The following is a 21,048-nucleotide window of genomic DNA, read 5'->3' on the forward strand; positions in this document are numbered from 1 at the left end:
AGTCCCGTAATTCATGTCACGCTATAAGGTCATTATTGGAATTTCACCTTATAAAAAATTCTATAAATTTTTATTATTTATTTTACGTGTACAACAGTACATACTTACCTTAATTAATTGCAAATTGAACCTTACCAATTTCATTCATTACACAAAATAATTAATTTGGATTATTCTACCTTTAACTTAATTAATCAATCAATCAATAATAACAAAATAAACTTAGACCCGAAGACAAAGATGTTGAGAGAAGAAGAAAAGTAGCGAAGAAGAAGCAGCAGCTAAGGAATAAAGAAAGGAAAAAACCGAAACCATAAACGGAAAGAGCTTAGTAATAATAATCTCTTCATCAAAAATATTTTTCAGCGTTTTGGTGAAGAGGTTTAAGCTCTTTCTCTTTCTTCTCTCCCATTCATTTCATTCACTACACACACAAAATTTCAGCTGGTAGATAAATATATACTCTTTTTTTTTCTTTTTCGATTATTTTGGAAATTGCATCGAATCGTGGTGCAAAGGATCTTCTTGCTCTTCAGGAGTGTGGATGAGTAGCAGCCATTGGAGCTAGATCCGGAACAAACCGAAGCTTCTGATCCAATCAAATCGATTGCAAAATGGTATTAATTTTTCGATATTTTTTTTAAATTTTACTTATTAGATTTTTACTGGTCATAGTTGAATCAATTTGAAGTCTTGTAGATGAAGATTCTCACTTTCTTCGGAAATGTTTGCCTTTTTTTAATTTTTAATTTTAGATATTATGTCATTTTTTCTTCTTCATATTTTCAAACTTTTAGGAGCTGATCTAGTATTGCGGTAAAATCGGAATTTCGGATCTTTGTTTATGTCTGAGAATTCTGTTACACGTATGTGATTCGGTTTTTGATTTGGTTGTTTAGATTTTTTGGTCAATGTGTTGGTAGCGACATTGTAGGGGTCAGATTGCAATGTGTATACTAATTTTTCCCCTCACCTCTCTCTCTCTCTCTCTCTCTCTCCCTCTCTTGTTGGAGCTTGTTTTGGTTCAATTCAAATTCGCAGAGAACATGGTTTCGTTCTTATAGGGTTGCTAGTAATTTGTTGACTTCTTCGGAAAACTTATTCCCTCCTAATTTTTAATATGTGATTTTAGGGGAAGATTAGTTTAACTATGAATGAATACTGGCTCTTTAAGGTTTATAGAGATGATTTGTAGGCTTGGTGATTGGACTTGGCATGAATCTGTTGGGATATTTCTTGAAATAGGAAACTTAGGATATTGTCCACCCATTACGACTTGATAAATTTGCATTGTTACATCATTGATTGGGTTGGATGAATTTTCAATAATTCAAGCATGGAGAAAATTGTTCAGTTTTCTTTGGGATTTTTAATTCAGTTGTGAAGTTTAACTGAGGATTATGTGTGTCCTTTGTAGTCAATTAGGTTGTTGAACAAGACCGAATCTAACCAACAACCAAGCAATTACTTCGTCTTTGTCTTCTACACTAGTTTTATTCCTTGCTTGGATATCATGGATAAATTAAGGAAAATTTAATTTGGGTGATATTAGTTGTATACTTCAATGATTAATCATTTTATTCCAATGAGACTGATGGTTTGAAAAATTCGGTAGACTCTAGACTGCACATTTTGATAGAAAATGTGAAAGAATCAGATTAATGTAGATGGAAGAACAAGGATTCCGACTTCCTTTTCAAACACGTTCTATATGGTATTGAATCATTTTCTGATTACGGAGCTTTTACTGATGCTATTAACCCACAAAAGTTGTGGGAGTTGCTGCTTGTTACCTGAGCCAATCTTTTAAATTATTTAAACTAGAAGTTACAGTTTCTTTTCTACCCAAAAAAAAAATATATCTTTTATTGCTTTCTAATGTGACCATTTAACATACTTTTATACCACTTGAGTAAGATTTGAAGGTAGATCACTTGATTTGACCTGTTTTGATTTAGGTTACAGGTTTCATTGTAATTACTTGAATATGAATATAGTTATTAGACACGGTGAGATCTCTAGTGGTTTTATTTTGTTGTGCCACTCTGCATTGTAGGCTGCTACTGCCAATCCTGTAGTTGGGTCCCAAGTTTGGTTGGAGGATCCAGAGGCAGCTTGGATAGATGGTGAAGTTTTGGAGGTTAAGGGGCAAGACATCAAAGTCCTTTGCACTTCAGGGAAGACGGTGGGTTTGCATGATTTTTATTTTAATTTAATCCTGTTCATTGTTCTTCAGTAATTTATTTTCTTGTTCTTTGAATGTACCAGTTTTGCTTTGACTGCAATAAATTCTTAAACATGAATAACTGGTGGCAATATTTTAAGGGTTGCATAATGTGTATAATGTGAAGATAGTGCAGTTAAGTGCCTGCAGCATGACTGTACTTAACATGATGTACTATATATAAAATTTTGAAATTACCTCCAAAGTTGACTCTGAAGTTGGAACTGTATGATGTCTTAAAATTGTGAAATCCTTTCCTCACTCTGTTGTTTTAAATTTACAGGTTGTGGTTAAAGTGTCCAGCGTTTATCATAAAGATACTGAAGCTCCACCATGTGGAGTGGATGATATGACAAAGCTTGCTTATCTGCATGAACCTGGTGTCCTAGCTAATCTGAGATCTAGATATGATATCAATGAAATATATGTATGAGCTTTGGATGTCTACTCTCTAAAAAATGTCTCTCTTGTATCTTAGTGTATTTATACTTCTTTGACATGCGCTTAGCCTTACAATGATATTTTGCTTCCAGACGTATACTGGGAATATATTGATTGCTGTGAACCCGTTCATAAAGCTCCCTCATTTATACGATAGCCATATGATGGCACAATATAAAGGAGCAGGTTTTGGCGAGCTAAGTCCACATCCTTTTGCAGTTGCAGATGCAGCATATAGGTAGTTATTTATAGAGTTTAATTTTGATGCATTGACAGTGTAAAACCATTTTACACAGTTGTTCAATCACTTCCATTTGTTTAGATGACCATTCACGCATTGATTGTTGAAAGTAGTTATTTTTGCTGACATGGTGATATTTAATTGGATGCAAGTGTAAGACACCTTTACACTGTTAGTACATCAAAATTAAAGTCTTATTTATATTATTTGTGTAAAAGTTCGGTAAGTACTTTACAAGTTTGACCACATAAACTGTTGTGTATGTAGGCTTATGATTAATGAAGGAATCAGTCAGTCAATACTGGTTAGTGGTGAAAGTGGGGCTGGTAAAACAGAAAGCACAAAGTTACTCATGCGCTATCTTGCTTACATGGGAGGTAGAGCTGCTGTTGGTGAAGGTAGGACTGTAGAGCAGAAAGTCCTAGAGGTAACAGAATTTGACCTTTTTTAACGTTGGTGTTTGGTTTGTTTTCTATTTTTTATATTTAGTCGATATGCTTTAACTGATGGCTAAGAAAATGCCACCAAGTTTTAATTCTTCCTTGTTTCCTCACGGAGTTCTGTTTACAACTCAAAGAGAAGGATGTGGCATTTTTGTATTTATTAATGAAAACATTTTACTGTAAACAGAAACCAAATCAATCTCCCTCTTAAGGGTTGTTTTTCTTGGCAAGCTTATTCTCTACCATTTTATTTATCTTTTAGTTTACATACTTTTGGTATTGTTTTACTTAAAGCTAAGACAGATTTAACATAGACTTATGTTTTGGCCTTCTTTTCTCCTTATTTTCAGTCCAATCCTGTTCTAGAAGCCTTTGGCAATGCAAAGACTGTTAGGAACAATAATTCAAGGTGTGAAATGATAGAAAGACTCCCCCCCCTTCCCCCTTTTTTTCCCCATTATTTTATATTTTTTGGTCACGATAATGAAAATACTAAGCTATTTTCTAATTGTTACTATTTCATCACTTGTGACTTGTGCAGTCGTTTTGGGAAGTTTGTGGAGATCCAATTTGACCAGAGGGGAAGGATTTCTGGAGCTGCTATTAGAACATATCTGTTGGAAAGATCACGTGTTTGCCAATTGTCCGATCCAGAAAGAAATTATCACTGTTTCTATATGCTGTGTGCTGCACCTCCAGAGGTAATGGATTTATTTTGTTTGGGTTCAAGATCATATTGATGGCAAGAAGTGAAAGACTAGATGTATACATAGAGCTTTATTAATTTGCATGAATCATAAATTTGAGTAAGTTACTATGAAACTAACTAGTAAACATAGAACTAAATGGTAGTATGTTGCTGGATAGAAAAAAGAGGTGCTGATTTCTTTCCTTTCATTGTCTTCTTATATATTTTTGAAATGACCCTCTTTTTTAATAAAAAGAAGAAATATTGTTAACAAAAAGGGATGGATATATCTTTTCAATTACTGAGGCTGAGGCGTCTGCCTTCTTGTACCTTTTGACTTGATTATGGTAATGCATGCTGGTATTAGTTGTTAATGTCAACTCATTTTCATCATTTTTCTTGACCGCATTATTTTACTTAGTTTTTGTAACTAAAAAACAATTCTTTTGGCAGGATGTTAAGAAGTACAAATTAGGAAACCCAAGAACATTTCATTATCTAAACCAAACAAATTGCTTTGAGTTGGAAGGAGTTGATGAAGCAAAAGAATATCATGATACAAGGAGAGCAATGGATGTTGTTGGAATAAGTTCTGAGGAGCAGGTATTTTATTGGCAGTTTCTTTAAGTATATACCAATTATTATGTGATCTTCAATACTTTGTTTTTTGCTTTTCCTCTGTCCTCATCTCTCTTCAGGAAGCAATATTCCGAGTGGTAGCTGCAATTTTGCATCTTGGCAATATTGAATTTACAAAAGGTCAGGAAATTGACTCATCTACGCCCAAAGATGAAAAATCTCGGTTCCATCTACAAACTGCTGCTGAACTTTTCATGTGAGCAAACATTGCAAGCTTGCATTGCTTAATCATATTCTAAGGTTTGCACATCATATCTCTCAATTTAAATTCCTTGGGTCATGAAATTTTATTCAGGTGTGATGCAAAGGCACTTGAGAATTCTCTTTGCAAGCGAGTGATTGTTACGCGTGATGAAACAATTACTAAATGGTTGGATCCAGAATCTGCTGCACTTAGCCGAGATGCTTTGGCTAAGATTGTGTACACGAGATTGTTTGACTGGTAAGTTGCGAGCAAATTGGTTGAAGATAGATTAGTTTGAACCTTGGTTATTGGTTTTGGCAAGTTAGCTCAATTCGCTCTTTAGTAATTTTATGTCATCTTTGGCAGGCTGGTGGATAAAATTAATAATTCAATTGGTCAAGACCCTGAGTCGAAGTCCTTAATCGGTGTGCTGGATATTTATGGTTTTGAAAGTTTCAAGACTAACAGGTGCGTTACTGTGATATGTTTTGTTTGTTCTCTACAGATAGGCTAATCTATTTAAGTGAAGATCCAAGAAACATTATCTGATATAATGACTTCCAACAATGGGGAGCGGAACCCATCATTGTCCCAAGTTAAAAGCATGTCCAAAGGCTGAATATCATAAAGAGGGTGTGGAATGGCCAGCCCAAAGTTGTTGACGTGGATAGCAGGACAGCTTTTGTACTAAAACAAATAGATGCATTCCAAATAGTTTGTACTTTCGTCTACATGCTTGAAAAATATTGTGTGATGCTAGATATTAAAATGCTTTATACCAAGAAGATGTTGAGTGATGCCCAGTTTAACTAATTTGGTATTGGGCTAGATTATTTATTAAATAGATGATAGGATTACATGAAATATTGATATAAACTCTAGGAGCTAAAAAATCTCGATCTAAATGGCAGTTGACCCCATTTCAAACTCTATTTCATTATGAACCGTTTCTCTTCGTTTCAAAACTCCCGAACATATGACTTAATTTAATGCCTTTCTATCAAGCAGTAGTTATTGTCTACATCTAAATCGACATTGTGGCGGAGCTGTAAATTGTGATTAATGTTTGATTTTCCTATTTTGCAGTTTTGAGCAATTTTGTATTAATTTGACCAATGAAAAGCTTCAGCAACACTTTAATCAGGTTTGTTGTGAAAGACAGATTACCTTCTTTGTAGTGACTGGAATGTTTGCTTGTAAAATTGTAACAGAAACATAAGGATACTTGTTTATACTCATTTTAGATGTTTTCTAATGCTTTAATATTTATTCTGCAGCATGTTTTCAAAATGGAGCAAGAAGAATATAAAAAAGAGGAGATTGATTGGAGTTACATTGAGTTTGTTGACAATCAAGATGTCCTGGATCTCATCGAAAAGGTTTTCCTTCCAACTGCACAATCATTCTGTTCTTTGACTGTCTCCTTTATCTTACTCTAGTATAAGATGTTTGAGCATATTGTAATGTGTGGCTGTAGATACTAATTATCTTGCATCTGCTTGTACATGAGGTATGATATCACAAGAATTTGCAAGGGTGGTGATTCAAGTAGTTCTGTAGTTTCAATTCCCACCACCCCTCTTCTTCTAAAACTATGTCTTGACAGACTAGCATTTTTGCCTTTGCCTATCACTTTTTAAAAATTCTATTAGGGAATGTTGTTAAATAACAATTCTAAATATCAAATACATTCAAATTGGCAAGAACATCTTAATTTTTAGGTGTTTAAAATTTTAAATTAGCAATTTTTGAGCCCACCATTTAATGGTTAATTCTCTTACATCAAAGTCTAGGGTCCCCTATTCTACTCCCATCTCCTTTCCCTTGCTATCTCTAATTCTCTAGTAGAAAGAAGAGATTTAAGTTAGAACTTTGTAAATAAAGTTCTCTCTTTAGGATATCATTGTTCTTTTGAGATATCAGAGACAACTTACCATGTTTTTATAGAAGATATTGGATAAAAGACAACTCTAGTTTCATTTCATTGTAAAATAAAAAAATTAGTTGCATACGAGAAATTGTGCTTAACATGAAGTGTTTCTGTTGAGAACATGGTTAAAACAAGTGGTAAATACCCAAAAAGCATTCACAAATAATTGGTTCTTTATTTTTGTTTCGGGGATATGGTTATTTCTTGCATTATTCACTCCGTCTGTTTTGGAAATTTATTATTGTATATACTTGATTAAAAGACATGATACATTAATGAATTTACTGCAGACATGATACATGACAAGACACAATGACATTGTTTTGTCTATGTGGTAGATCCCATCTAGTTGGATAAGACTTTGTTGTTATTTTTTATAAGTGAAATGTTTTGTTTATCTCAGAGGTTTCTAAACAATAATCAATCAAGAAAATTGCAATGTAGATGTTTTTAGATATGATTTCATTTTAAATTTTTCTTGATAAAAAGCAGTATATTTGATTTGTTCATGAAATGTCAAGGAGTGATTCTCTTGATAAAATATCAATGTAAATCATACCATGCAAGGAAAGATCCCTTGCATATGCACAGCTTGGATGACAGTTCTAGTGGTTATGTTAACCGAAAGTATTTTGTAACAAATTTTGTTGGCATAAAAAAAGGAAAAAGAACAGAAATCTAAAGGTATATATATTTATCAAAAAGAATCTGAAGACCTATATATATATTTTTGTGTGTGTGTGCATCATATTTCATATTGTATATGTTGTTTGTTTGAGTTTTTCAATAGTAATTTGCTCTGAAACTAGTAAATGGCTGTGAATTTAATTTGTTTTTCGGAATGTAGTTTTGGATGATGCTTAGTCCTTTTAGTCTTCACGTTGTATCCTCTCCTTCAACATTCCGAGAATGTTCTTCCATTGATTTTTTTATAAAAAAGAGGAAAACTCTTAAAGTTAATTTATCTCAATTAGAAGATTTGGTTGTAATAACAAGTTCAAGACAAAAAAGTAGTTGCGTGTAGACTAATTTTTGTCGTATTTAATCAAGTTGTCATTAGTGCTTTTGCATTTGTTCTTAACAAGATGATGACACCATTGTGTTTGTGCAGTTTGTTATCAGTGGATTGATTATTTACCATTGTATATTTATTGTTTAATTTTCAGAAACCTGGTGGCATTATTTCTCTTCTTGATGAAGCTTGGTGAGTATAGTTTGTACTGAATCCTTTTATTTGATATTCAGAGTCCTAATATCACAATACATCTTGCTTTACTCTCATTTTATTTTTCCATTGTTCTTAAACTTTGTCGATGCTAAAAGCCTTAGAATACTTGTATATTTATTCTTTTGCAGCATGTTTCCTAGATCAACACACGAAACTTTTGCCCAGAAGTTGTATCAGACATTCAAAAACCATAAAAGGTTCAGCAAGCCTAAATTGTCACGTAGTGACTTCACAATTTGCCATTATGCTGGTGATGTAAGTCAGATCAGTTACAAGCTTTTTCCCTGCTGGATATAATAAAAATAAATAGGATAATTACATGATATAAATATATAATATAGGACTTGAATGTTTTGAATAGGTGTGCTTATTTTTATTTTGGACTGTGCATCCTGATATGTGTCTAATTTAGGTGACTTATCAAACTGAATTGTTCCTGGACAAGAACAAAGATTACGTTATTGCAGAACACCAAGCACTTCTTTATGCTTCTAAATGCTCCTTTGTATCGAGTTTGTTTCCCCCCTCGTCTGAGGAGTCATCCAAACAATCAAAGTTCTCTTCAATAGGTTCACGATTCAAGGTTGGTGGTTTCTCTTATTTTTGAAGGCACACAATTTAGTTCCCTTGCTCAACATATGTGGTTCTATAATCCTTGTTAATATGTCCTGCAGCAACAATTGCAAGCTCTACTTGAAACTCTCAGTTCCACCGAGCCACACTATATTCGTTGCGTAAAACCCAACAATCTTCTTAAGCCTGCAATTTTTGAGAACAAAAATGTTCTGCAGCAACTGCGTTGTGGGGTAAGACAACTTGAATTTTTATCCGTGTTTTGGTCCTTATGGTTAGTGCTACAGTTGAAGTTCAACTTATTGCCATGTGAGTTTCATTTATGCTCTTGATTATAGGGAGTTATGGAGGCAATTAGAATAAGCTGTGCAGGGTACCCCACTAGAAAAACCTTTGATGAATTTGTGGATCGGTTTGGACTTCTTGCACCTGAAGCACTAGATAGAAGGTATCTGCATTGTCAATCCAATCAGGCCCATTAGTTACTATCCTCAAATTTCTGATATTTTTTTTTTCAATTTTTTATGTCAGCTCTGATGAGGTTTCTGTATGCAAGAGGATTCTGGAAAAAGTTGGACTTAAATGTTATCAGGTAACTATCACCACGTGATCATCATTTGAGATTACCTTGACCATGGAGTTTGGCATAATATTTCGGAAATGAAGCATCACTTGTATAAATCTGTTGTTGACTTGAGTCCCTGAAAAACTCTCCAAATTTTTTGTTTTTTTTCTTCTTCATCCGGGTAACTCCTTTACTTATTAGGGAACTTATAACATGATGCTCATTTTGACTTGTTGAGTTACTGTTTGGAGCTTACGTGGGGACCACTAGTAACATTTCTTACTCTCTTCACTACTGCTTTTTTGGGGGAATAAATCTTACAAATCCAGAAAAAATAATTTATTTATTTTCTTTTGAAATGACAATAAAGTTATCTTTGTGAGTGTTGTCATTAATGTTCAGGTAACTGGAGTTTACTGTTTCCATATGAGGCTATATTTTTTGTATTGATTTATTTTACTGATTCTCCTTATTCTGCAGATTGGAAAAACAAAAGTGTTTCTTCGAGCTGGTCAAATGGCTGACTTAGATACTCGTAGAACTGAAATACTAGGAAGATCGGCAAGCATTATTCAGAGGAAAGTTCGTACCTATTTGGCCCGCCGAAGTTTTGTATTGCTTCGTTTGTCTGCTATACAGATTCAAGCTTCATGCAGAGGTCTGTGTTAATTTTATCCTCAGTTTGTATTTTGTGAAAAAGTACTTGTGAATTCTTATGAATTTTTAATGCCTATTACAGGACAACTTGCTCGACAAGTTTACGAGGGATTGCGGCAGGAGGCTTCTAGTCTGATGATTCAGAGGTATATACGCATGCATGCTGCTAGAAAGGCTTATAGAGAATTGTATAGAGCTGCTGTTTCTATTCAGACTGGTATGCGAGGGATGGCTGCTCGTTGTGAGCTGAACTTTAGGAAGCAGACTAGGGCAGCAATTGTCATTCAGGTAAATCTGAAAGAGAAAAAAAATTTATGACCTTTAATTTCTTTTAACTAATCTTATTTTTGTATTATGTTAGTTTATCCTTGTAAATCTGAATTTTGTGTGTGTATTTCAGAGCCATTGCCGAAAATATTTGGCACAACATCGTTTTAAGGACTTAAAGAAGGCAGCAATTGCTACACAATGTGCATGGAGAGGAAAAGTTGCTCGCCGAGAGTTACGAAAGCTCAAGATGGTAACCAACCCCTTCCTTATTAATCCTTCGAATCCATCAATTATTTTTTGGAGACTAGTTAGTGAACTCAGAATTATATAAATCAATCCAATTTGTGCATTAGGAAAATTTGTTACATGTTTCTGCTCTACCTTAATTATTCAAAGTTGACATATTGGGAAAGTGTCCCACAAAACAAATACACCATTGTTGAGGTATCCTGAAATATCTCAAATTGTAGCCTGAAAAACCATAATAGTAAGAGTCAATTAGTTATGCAATTTTCCTGAATAAAGGGACTATGTCACTCTTTTTACTGGAAAGGGAAATTGTAAATTTGTAATGCTTTCACATATATCATTGCTAACTGTTCACATATTTTTATTTTGCTATTCAGTAACGTAATATTTAAATTTCAGGCTGCCAGAGAAACTGGAGCACTCCAAGCTGCCAAAAATAAGCTTGAAAAGCAAGTTGAAGATCTTACACTAAGGTTACAGCTGGAAAAACGCATGAGGGTAAATGACTACAAGTTTTTCTGTGTTAGCTATTAACTGAAATTATTTCACTGTCAACAACTGGCAATTTCTGTCATTATGTTAACTGAGAGCACTGTAATTAATTTAAATTGCTTATCCGTGTTAATGCGTGTAGCAAAAGCCACCTAGTTGGATTAGACTTTAGTTGCTGCTATATCCATGTGAACACTATTAAGTATCTTTTGTTGTGAAGATTGTTAATTTCTTTTATAATAATGCAGGCTGACATGGAAGAAGCAAAATCACAAGAAAACGAAAGATTACAGTCTGCTTTGCAAAAGATGCAACTGCAATTTAAAGAGACTAAGGCACTTCTTAAGAAGGAGCGTGAAGAGGCTATGAAAAGAGAGGCAGAGAGAGTACCTGTCATACAGGAGATTCCCGTTGTTGACCATGGTTTGATGGAAAAGTTAACTAGTGAAAATGAGAAACTCAAGGTGAGGTGTTTTTTAGCATACATATCTTATCTGCACTAAAGAAAGTCTTTAATATTGGGTGCACATCAAATATTCTCACTTTATTGGCAAGTAGTTGGTCATATCTTATGTTCCTGCTGGGGTCCATTGCAGAACTTGGTGAGCTCTCTGGAAGAGAAAATTGGTGAAACAGAAAAGAGGTATGAAGAGGCAAGCAAAGTCAGTGAAGAAAGGTTGAAGCAAGCTTTGGATGCTGAATCAAAAATAATCCAGTTGAAGACTGCAATGCAAAGGTGTTGTTTTTGATTGACCTTCCTTGGTGTCCGATTTATTTCAATTCATATAATTCAAACTATTGCTCGTTTCCAGTCCTGTAAATTAGTCATCCATGTACTCTATTTGCTCTTACAAGATCTGCAGTGTCATATGACTTTTCTTGATTTAATTGACACTGACAGGCTTGAAGAGAAATTCTTAGATATGGAATCGGAAAACCAGGTTCTTCGGCAACAAACTCTGATAACATCATCTGTAAAACCAATGTCAGAGCACCTTTCCAATCATGTTTACGAGGTAAATTATGCTTGCTAAAAGGTATAGGTTTTGTAATCTGTATGCAAGTGTGGAATGTTATTTAGTCATCATATATTCTTCTGCAGAAGTTGGGCAATGGTCATCATGTGGTAGAAGAGCAGAAATCTGCTGTAAGTACTTTGTTTTTTACTCTCTCTCTCTCTGCCCGTGTATTACACCAGCTTTTGTGTTTAGTGAAATCTAAAATGTGATGTGATTGCAGGAGAGTGTTACACCTACTAAAATGTTTGGTACAGAATCTGATAGCAAATTGAGGAGATCCTACATTGAACGTCAACATGTGTGTGCTTAAACTCGTACATTTATTAATCAGCTCTCCAGTTAATTTGTTCACTATTTTTAACCATCCTTTTCACTGCAGGAGAATGTTGATGCTCTTGTAAACTGTGTAATGAAGAATATTGGCTTCCATCATGGAAAGCCTGTTGCTGCATTCACCATTTACAAATGCCTGCTCCACTGGAAATCATTTGAAGCTGAAAGAACTAGTGTATTTGACCGTCTTATCCAGATGATAGGTTCTGCAATTGAGGTGACTATTTTCACTTTTCTTAAGAAATAAATTTTCCACTCTCAGATTATTGATATCTTGCAGAAAATTTATGTCTAATCCAGATATAAATTTGTGATAAAAGAAGATATAATTTTTGCTAAGAGTAAAGACATTATTAGGCCTTCACGTAATAAGTTATGTCTTAACCACACTATTACATTTCATAATTCACTGATTAATAGTATACTCAAGGTAGTGAATAGTTAGTCAAATGGAATGTAATATTCAATTATCAGTGAATAGGCGCTTGTGTTGAAGTTGGGAGTGGGTTATTGTGGGTTATTATGGTTCAATTCTTGTGTGGATGAGCATCTATTTCTAACCCTTGGTGTTAGAAGTAATATGTATGCAAGATTGGATGCTGCTGTTGCCAGGGGCCATTTTCATGGTTTAATTGTTGAAGTATCTTTCCAATTATTTAAGACTATGAGCTATTTGTATGTTAGTGAATTACTCTTTACCACCTATTCTGTTAAATAATCTGATCCTAATTTTAATGAGACAATTATTCAACAATTAGGGTGCTTTTCATAAAGTATTGTAGCTATTTGAATAACAATAGTTTTTACTTATTCGTTTTTCACTTTCCAGAATCAAGATGACAATGATCTTATGGCCTATTGGTTGTCAAATACGTCTGCATTATTGTTTTTGCTCCAACAAAGTTTGAAGTCCGGAGGTGCAAGTGATACCACCCCAGTTAAAAAACCACCTAATCCAACATCCCTCTTTGGAAGAATGACTATGGTAATGAGTTTTCCTTATGCTCTTAATAACATAATCATTGTTTCTCATATGCTAAATTATTCTGATAGTCTGATTTATTTGATTGATACATTGCAGGGTTTTCGCTCGTCCCCTTCTTCAGCCAACCTTCCGGCTCCAGCATTAGAGGTTGTAAAGAAGGTTGAAGCTAAATACCCTGCTTTGCTGTTCAAGCAGCAGCTCACAGCCTATGTAGAAAAAATATATGGTATCCTTCGGGACAACTTGAAAAAGGAGTTGGCATCGTTGCTTTCATTATGTATACAGGTATGGGCGAAATGCAGTCTGCAATTATTGAACTATAGTGAGGCTAAATCAAGAATAATGGATGGGTGAAATTGGAGACGATGTCTTACATCCCACATTGTTCTCTTTGCTTTTCCCTCTATACTATATCTGTCTTTTGGAGATACTTTCGAGAAAATTTTAATAGGATCCTGAGGTTCCTTTTTAGTTACATACTCATTTGGGCCCATTCCTCATGGAATCATATTGCTGATATACAGGCCCCAAGAACATCAAAGGGAGTGTTACGGTCTGGCCGATCCTTTGGCAAAGATTCTCCCATGGGTCACTGGCAAAGTATTATTGAATCCCTCAACACCCTCCTATGTACTTTGAAAGAGAACTTCGTAAGAAACAAAACAATTACATTATTAACTTTCTGCAATACTTCCCTCCAATTAAGCTTGTGATGCTATTCCTTAAATTTATTAAACATGATATTGGTTTGGATTTCAGGTGCCTCCAGTCCTAATCCAAAAGATCTACACCCAAACATTCTCATATATTAATGTTCAACTCTTCAACAGGTAAGCCGCTTCTTTTACTCAAAAGTAAAGTTTTTGCTTAATTTTATAAAATGTAGTAAGGTTAACATTCTATTCTATGCTTGCAACAATTATTGTCAGTCTTCTTCTACGTCGGGACTGTTGCACATTCACCAATGGAGAATATGTGAAAGCTGGTTTAGCAGAATTGGAGTTGTGGTGTGCTCAAGCAAAGGAGGAGGTAATTTATTTTTGTTTATTTTGTTTCATGTTGGTTCTGAAGTTTTAGTCCATATGTATGCACTTTGTGGCTTTTGGATTCATGCACATATCTTCAGAAGTCTAATCTGATTCCCTGATTTTCACAGTATGCAGGTTCATCTTGGGACGAGCTTAAGCACATCAGACAGGCAGTTGGGTTCTTGGTAATTTTCTCTCGCTTCCTTTGATAATGTACCACCCGCATTGACTTTTGCTAGCTGTTAATGTTTTCATGATGATGAGAATTGCTGTTGGTTTATTATGCATCATGTTTTGTTTATACTTATCATCTCACAAAATCTGAAAGTTTCCGTGATAATGTTAAGTGATAGGACAAATTCTATCAAACTAAATGCCGAAGAGGATCTGGATCTTCTTTTGCCCCCTAGATCAAGCTAATCTAAATCTAAATCTAAATTTTCATTCTTCTTGAGTTGTATTTTCCATTTACACATTGTTGAAAACGTATACTTTTAATTGGATTTGTTCTAAGAAAATAATTTTCAAACAAAGTTCTTTAAGACATCTTTTATTCTGAGTTTCAAATTACTATAAGAAGCTCTAGATCATATTCAAACTACTCAGACATATGTTGATAAATATACATGATCAAGCCTGTTTCTAAAAATCTAGATAGTCTAACTAATACTAGTTCTAGCGTCTATGATTGGTGATTTTATTTAGTAATTACAAATAACAAGTATCTTATACTCAAATGCTTAAGACAGTCTGGAGATTAATTTTATGTTTCCTAGTTATTCTCTATAAAATTATCAAAATATCCATTACATCTTTGCTACTTGAATCGCTTTAATGGTTTCAAATTTTATGAGCAGGTTATTCATCAGAAGTACAGGATTTCCTATGATGAAATCATTAACGATTTATGCCCTGTAAGTATCTATCGATATCAAGCTTTCTGTACGAGTGTATGGGGCTTCCATATTGCATATTAATTTGTTAATATTCCCAAGGGCCTAAATTTGATAGCATAGTTGATTACTTTGTACAGCAGAATTTTGAAATTGATGAATTCTTGGAATGTTTCATTTTTCAATTTAGTTTCTTTTTATTATTGCAATTGTTTATCAACGTTAAATTGGATGAAGGCTAAAGCATAGTCTTCTGTTCATGCCCCTCACTTTTTGCCATAAACTCAATCCATTTCTAAGTGTACATGTTTTCTCATGTGTTATACCTTCTGTTTTTCTTTCTTTCTCCCCTCCTTCATCAGATCATGAGTGTCCAGCAGCTATATAGAATATGTACACTTTACTGGGATGCTAACTACAATACTCGAAGTGTTTCTCCGGACGTAAGTAATTTCATTTCACTATACTGTTTCGATCAACTGTAAAATTAAAGGAAAAGGTAAACAGTTGACAATTATACATGAATCTTCCTTCAGGTCCTTTCTAGCATGAGGGTGCTTATGGCCGAGGATTCGAATAATGCTCAGAGTGATTCTTTCTTGTTGGATGACAATTCCAGGTGAGAGTGCTTGCATATGGAAAATGATTTGTGGTGCTTTAATAGCATAACATGGAATAGCTAGCTAGTGCAAAAGGTGGATACATTTGGGTTTGAACTATTAAATCCAAATCATATTTGGTGGAGTCTATGGTAGCTGGTTATGGTGGCTATAGTGGCTACACAAGTGTTGTTAAAACTAAAGTTACACTTCTTTTACATTTTGGTAATACTTTTTTTTTATTTTTAAAGTTAAGAAGCGTTGTTAAATAGTAAAAAAACGTTACTTTAATTTTAGCAATACTTTTTAAGACACCATAACTATCATAGCATGCACCATCATATTTTAATAAAATATGTAGATTATCATTTTCTTAAATTGGTAGTTGAAATATTGATTAGAAAAAAGAAAGATGTTATGAAATATTCATATTGGATTCAAGTTTTACCAATTAGTTTTTTCTTTTTTTTTGACAGTATTCCCTTCTCAGTGGATGACCTTTCTACAGCACTCCAAGAGAAGGAATTCTCAGACATGAAACCAGCAGAAGAGCTTCTTGAGAACCCTGCCTTCCAATTTTTAAATGAGTAGGCAAAAAGGAAGTGAAGCTTAGTATGCATTTTATAAATTGTCTCATAGTCAAGGCAGGCAACAAAATCAGTTGTTGGTCCTTGCCGTAGTGGCTGTAAATCCTTTTTTTTTCTTTTTCTTTTTTTAATTTTAATTCTTTTTTCATTTTACCTATTTCTTTTGTTTTGGTTTTACATATTGTTTATAGTATCCCTGCATCATCATGCCCCTGATGTAAAGTTAATTTTTTCATTCTTTGGTTGGCATTCAATTGTAAAATCTTCAAGGGGTAGGGATATTTATAGGATTAGGTGAGCTTGCCTTAATATTTGTTCATTTTTGTTGTCTTTTATAGTCAATTTGGTCAGAAAACCTCTAGAAAGTTCAGCTGTGCTTATAATTTTTGTTTTTGGGGTCCAAGCTGACTTTCCACATTTTTCCTTTTTTGCTTGTGTAAAGGGTAAAAAATGCACATTGATATTTGATAAATAATGAATAGGTTTTCATATTCTAGTGTTCGTACTAGTCTTTTGTTCTTTTCTTTATTGCAAAGTTTTTAGCTGTAAATATCCGTAACAAATTTGACATTAGTGTTTTTCTTTTTGTTTATTTATAATGAGTACCCAAACATGTTAGTCCAGTACATAACAAAACTTGGAAGCTTCTATATGTTGGGGAAAGTATCTAGTCCTTCAAGAACTTGGTTAAAAATTTGAATTGTAAAAAAATTTGGGGATCTTTTGAAATTTTGTAATTGAGCATTAAGTTTTATCTGATGGTGATGTGGTATAGAGATTATAATGTTAATTGCAATTTGGGAAGTGCAACTCAAATTTAATTAAAAACGGAGTTAGGCAAGGTGTTTGTATCTGAAGAGAAACAAAGTTGTCACAAAAGGTGCCGAGCACATTTCTCGAAGGCGGATGGAGTAGCAAAAAATTTTTCCGTTCGAATACATTTCGGTCATCCATAATTAAACAGAGGTAGGCAAGGACTCCATGGAAGAACTCGTCTATGAGGTAGGCCTTTCGGCACAAGTTTATGTTTGAGACCCTTTTTTGTGGTTGAAGCCACTGTTGTCGACGATCTAGGTCTTTTTTGGGGTTTAGGGTTCTTATTGTTGACCATTTTGGATACCCGGTTTTTTTTTTTGGGTATTCCTGGAGATGTTGTTGGTGACCTATGTCGCAGGACATTGAAATGTTGTGGTTGTTACAGGATCAGGTTCGACCAAGACTCCAAATTCAACAATGACCCCAAGTACAGGTGAACTTGTGTTAATTTCTTTCTTTTCTTATAGTGGATAAATGAGTTGTTGTGAAGTCTATGTTTAGTAAGATTTGGACTCACAATTGTTGTTGTTTTGACTGGGCAGGTTGTGATAGGTGAGACAATTGGTGTGGATGAAGATGTGGAATATGGCGAGTATTACGAGCAGCAACACGAGCTTGTGATGATTGATAGAATAGATTTTTCTTCTTTGACGTATGAGGAGATGCGGAGGTTTGAGTTTGTAGACTTGCAGACGGTTTATGATTTCTACAATGAGTATGGGCGGATGCAAGGATTCTTTATTCGGAGGTCGAAGGTTGGAAGAAGCACAAAGAGTGGATCGGAGGGAGAAATTTTATGGCAATTTTTTTTTTGATCGAGACAAGGTGAGAGAGATGCCAAATACATTCATCGGGTAGAAAGGAAAATGGATCCTCGACCAATTACACGATGTGGGTGCGGTGCACAAATAAAGGTTCATGTTGACCAAAGCACTAGCCGTTGGTTCGTAGAGAAGTTTTGTGACGAACACAACCATAAAATTCTAGATGCAAGGTTCTGGGGGTTGTTGCGTTTTCATAGAGTAATCAACGAAGGGGACATGCATCAAATTAACTCGATGAGAAAAACTCGGATGCGTGTGCGAACCATATTTCGTGCATTTGCCACCCAATTAATGCGGGGAATTTGAGACAGTTAGATTTGAAATTAAAGACATTTACAACAATAGAGAAGCAAAGAAGAGTGGGAGCGAGTGATACAAACATGTTTTTGAAAATTCTCATTGGACGAGGAGAGGAGGCTGCACAATATATTTTGGTGTGATGGTAGTAACCGTCACGACTATAGTGCGTTTGGGGATGTTCTGGGGTTCGACGCAACTTATGGGAGGAATAGGTATAAGTGTCCGCTTGTAATATTTTTGGGTTTGGATAATCACATGCAGACTGTTGTATTTGGTTGTGCAATTCTCAGCAACAAATTAGAGGAAAGTTATGTTTGGTTGTTGCGGGTATTTCTTGAGGCAATGAAAGGACAAGAACTGAAATTGATGTTAACCGATGGAGATTTGGCAATGAAGAATGCAATCAATGCTGTTTTTCCAAATGCACATCACAGGCTGTGCAGCTGACACCTACTACGAAATGTGACTGCCCGTATTCGTCGGCCCATGTTTCTTCGCAAGTTTCGAGTTTGCCTGATGGGTAACATTGAGGTAGATGAGTTTTAGAACCTATGAAGCGATATTGTGGAAGAGTTTGGGTTGCAACAAAATTCGTGGGTACTAGATTTGTATGAACGCAAGCATATGTGAGCTAATGCGTATATTAGAGGCAATTTTTTTTGCTGGGATGAAGACGACGTCTCGATGTGAGGCATTAAACATGTAGATTGGGAATTTTATTGGTAATGGATACAATCTATGGGAATTTATTGAGCATTTTCAGCACTATCTCGAGTTCATGAGAAGAAGAGCTAGTCGCCGATTATAGATCTGTGTATGGGCAACCCATTGTTAAGTCGAAGTTGGAGGCTTTAGAAAGCTACGCAGCAACGGTATACACGAAAGAGGTTTTTGAACTATTCCGGGAGGCCCTCCTTTTGGCCAGCAATGTAAGAGTTGTTTCTTGCAAGAAACTAGCACGTGTTCCCTGTTTGAGGTCACCATGTACTGCTAGGATCGGTCTTGGAGTGTTGCTTAGGACGAGGCGGATGACGAATTTACTTGCTTGTGCTTGCATATGGAATCATTTGACATTCTTTGTGTGCACATGGTGGGGGTGTTTGTTTATCTGAACATCACTCAGCTTCCGGTGAAGACCATATACGAACGATGGACGAAGAAGGCCAAGCAACCTGCAACGGACCCATCTAGACAGGTAGGCGAGATTCCTGATGTTGCGTACATGAGTATGCACGTAGCTTTGCTAAATGATTGAAAAGAATTAATCAAGTTGGCCTACCGGTACTTTGAAGACTATTCTGAACTGAAATCCATGATAGGGAACCAAAGTAATGCGTTGAGAGAGAAGCATCGGTTAAGGCTTGGCATAGCTGATTGTGGAGAAAAGGTATCTGTTCGTAATCCGTTGCGGGTGAGACATAATGGATGAGGCCGACGAGGGGTTACTGTTAGGGAAAAAACTCGGCATGTGCAACACTGCAGTAAGTGCGGCAAAGATAGCCCATAACTCCAGGAATTGTGTAGATTTTGGAAGCGAAAGACACAGGGGCAAGGCCGCAGCTATGGAGGATTGGGAGAACATGTCGGCGGCCGAGGAGTGTAACTACACGGATGAAATGAATGTGAGTGGCATTTATATTTTACAGGAAAGTTATATGCAGTTGTGTGTTGCTTCTTATTTTGGTCTGACATGATACTATGTACCAGTTTGATTAGCAACGGTTTCTTTGTTATTGTCTGGCAACTAGCTTGTTGAATTAAGTACTAATCCCACCATTTGCTGGTGCTCTTTGGCGTTTCAGGTTGATGAAGATGAGTATCGCATTTGAAGATTTGGCTTTTGCAAATTCAGGATCTGTAAGGGTTTTGATGCTTAGTTGAGTTTTTTGAAATGTAAGGACTTGTGTGAAGATTTTAGCAGCTACTCTCTTTGCAATGACATGCTTTCATGTTGAAGTAGGGAAAACTTTTGCTTTAAATTTTTGATTGCATTATAGTCAATGAGTGTGCAAATGTGATTTGTATCCAACATCTTAAATCATATTTGTTTTAGAAAAGTCAAACTTGACTGTCAATATAGAATGGTGGTGTTATATGGACTTGTGTCATCACTTCCATTTTGCTAATGAATTCATGCGTATTTTCATATCCCACCATTTTGTTTCTTTGTTTGACCTCGCATGCTACTTAGCTGCGATAATCAATTTCTATATTTGGGTGACTAATGACAACTTGTGACTCAAAGTCATTTATGGTAAAACATATGATCATTCTAATAATTTTATTTTTTATAATTGTATGAAAGGAATATATAAGTATATAAAATGATGTCCATTTTTTATCTGGTAATTAATTATTTGTATGCATAAGACTACCATGTTAGTTTACAATATTAAATTTGTAAAAATATTAGTAATGATTTAGAATGGAAAATAATATACGTTCAAGTGCAATTACACATAACTTGTTGATGTGTATTATTGAGAGCAGGATCCATCCTGGTTTATATTTGTAGAACGGAGTTGTGCGCAAGTGGTGGGGTTGGGTTTGCCATTGAAAATTTTGGATGTGTGTGTGGAGGTTATTTAATTTATGAGATTCTTTGTCAACATATACTTTAATGAATTACTTTTAGAATATGGAGGAAAATTATGTGTAATTTTTAATGTAAAATTGAATATCTAAAAAATTTTTAATACACATTTAATATTATAGTATTAAATATAAGGCTATAAAATCTTTACTTTACGACCTCGTTTATGAGATGCACAAATTGCATGCCATGTCGAGGGTGTAACTGAATCATATGGTATAACACTAGTAAATAAATTGTGCTTTCA

At 34.9% G+C, this 21,048-nt stretch overlaps 1 protein-coding gene and 1 long non-coding RNA gene across 2 annotated transcripts; both read left to right on the forward strand.

The window, feature by feature from the left end:
* LOC107625132 (myosin-6) lies at positions 209-16,769 on the forward strand. Its single transcript, XM_016327707.2, has 39 exons — positions 209-617; positions 2,057-2,185; positions 2,508-2,651; positions 2,758-2,903; positions 3,174-3,333; positions 3,700-3,758; positions 3,891-4,050; positions 4,491-4,640; positions 4,736-4,872; positions 4,972-5,118; positions 5,227-5,328; positions 5,947-6,004; positions 6,138-6,239; positions 7,957-7,994; positions 8,147-8,273; positions 8,431-8,601; positions 8,693-8,824; positions 8,930-9,039; positions 9,123-9,183; positions 9,637-9,814; positions 9,896-10,101; positions 10,214-10,333; positions 10,732-10,830; positions 11,073-11,288; positions 11,421-11,560; positions 11,726-11,840; positions 11,927-11,971; positions 12,064-12,141; positions 12,223-12,393; positions 13,006-13,161; positions 13,258-13,446; positions 13,686-13,811; positions 13,921-13,991; positions 14,091-14,190; positions 14,318-14,374; positions 15,047-15,103; positions 15,445-15,525; positions 15,619-15,701; positions 16,158-16,769. Exons 1-39 carry the CDS (start codon positions 615-617, stop codon positions 16,270-16,272), a joined length of 4,539 nt encoding a protein of 1,512 aa, XP_016183193.1. The 5' UTR covers positions 209-614; the 3' UTR covers positions 16,273-16,769.
* Positions 17,470-20,371, forward strand: LOC110268784. The gene is made up of 3 exons (XR_002357250.1): positions 17,470-17,517; positions 17,627-19,830; positions 20,011-20,371. It is a non-coding gene; the product is annotated as an uncharacterized LOC110268784 (long non-coding RNA).

This window comes from Arachis ipaensis, chromosome B02 (genome assembly GCF_000816755.2).
Source record: "Arachis ipaensis cultivar K30076 chromosome B02, Araip1.1, whole genome shotgun sequence".
Classification (NCBI taxonomy): domain Eukaryota; kingdom Viridiplantae; phylum Streptophyta; class Magnoliopsida; order Fabales; family Fabaceae; genus Arachis; species Arachis ipaensis.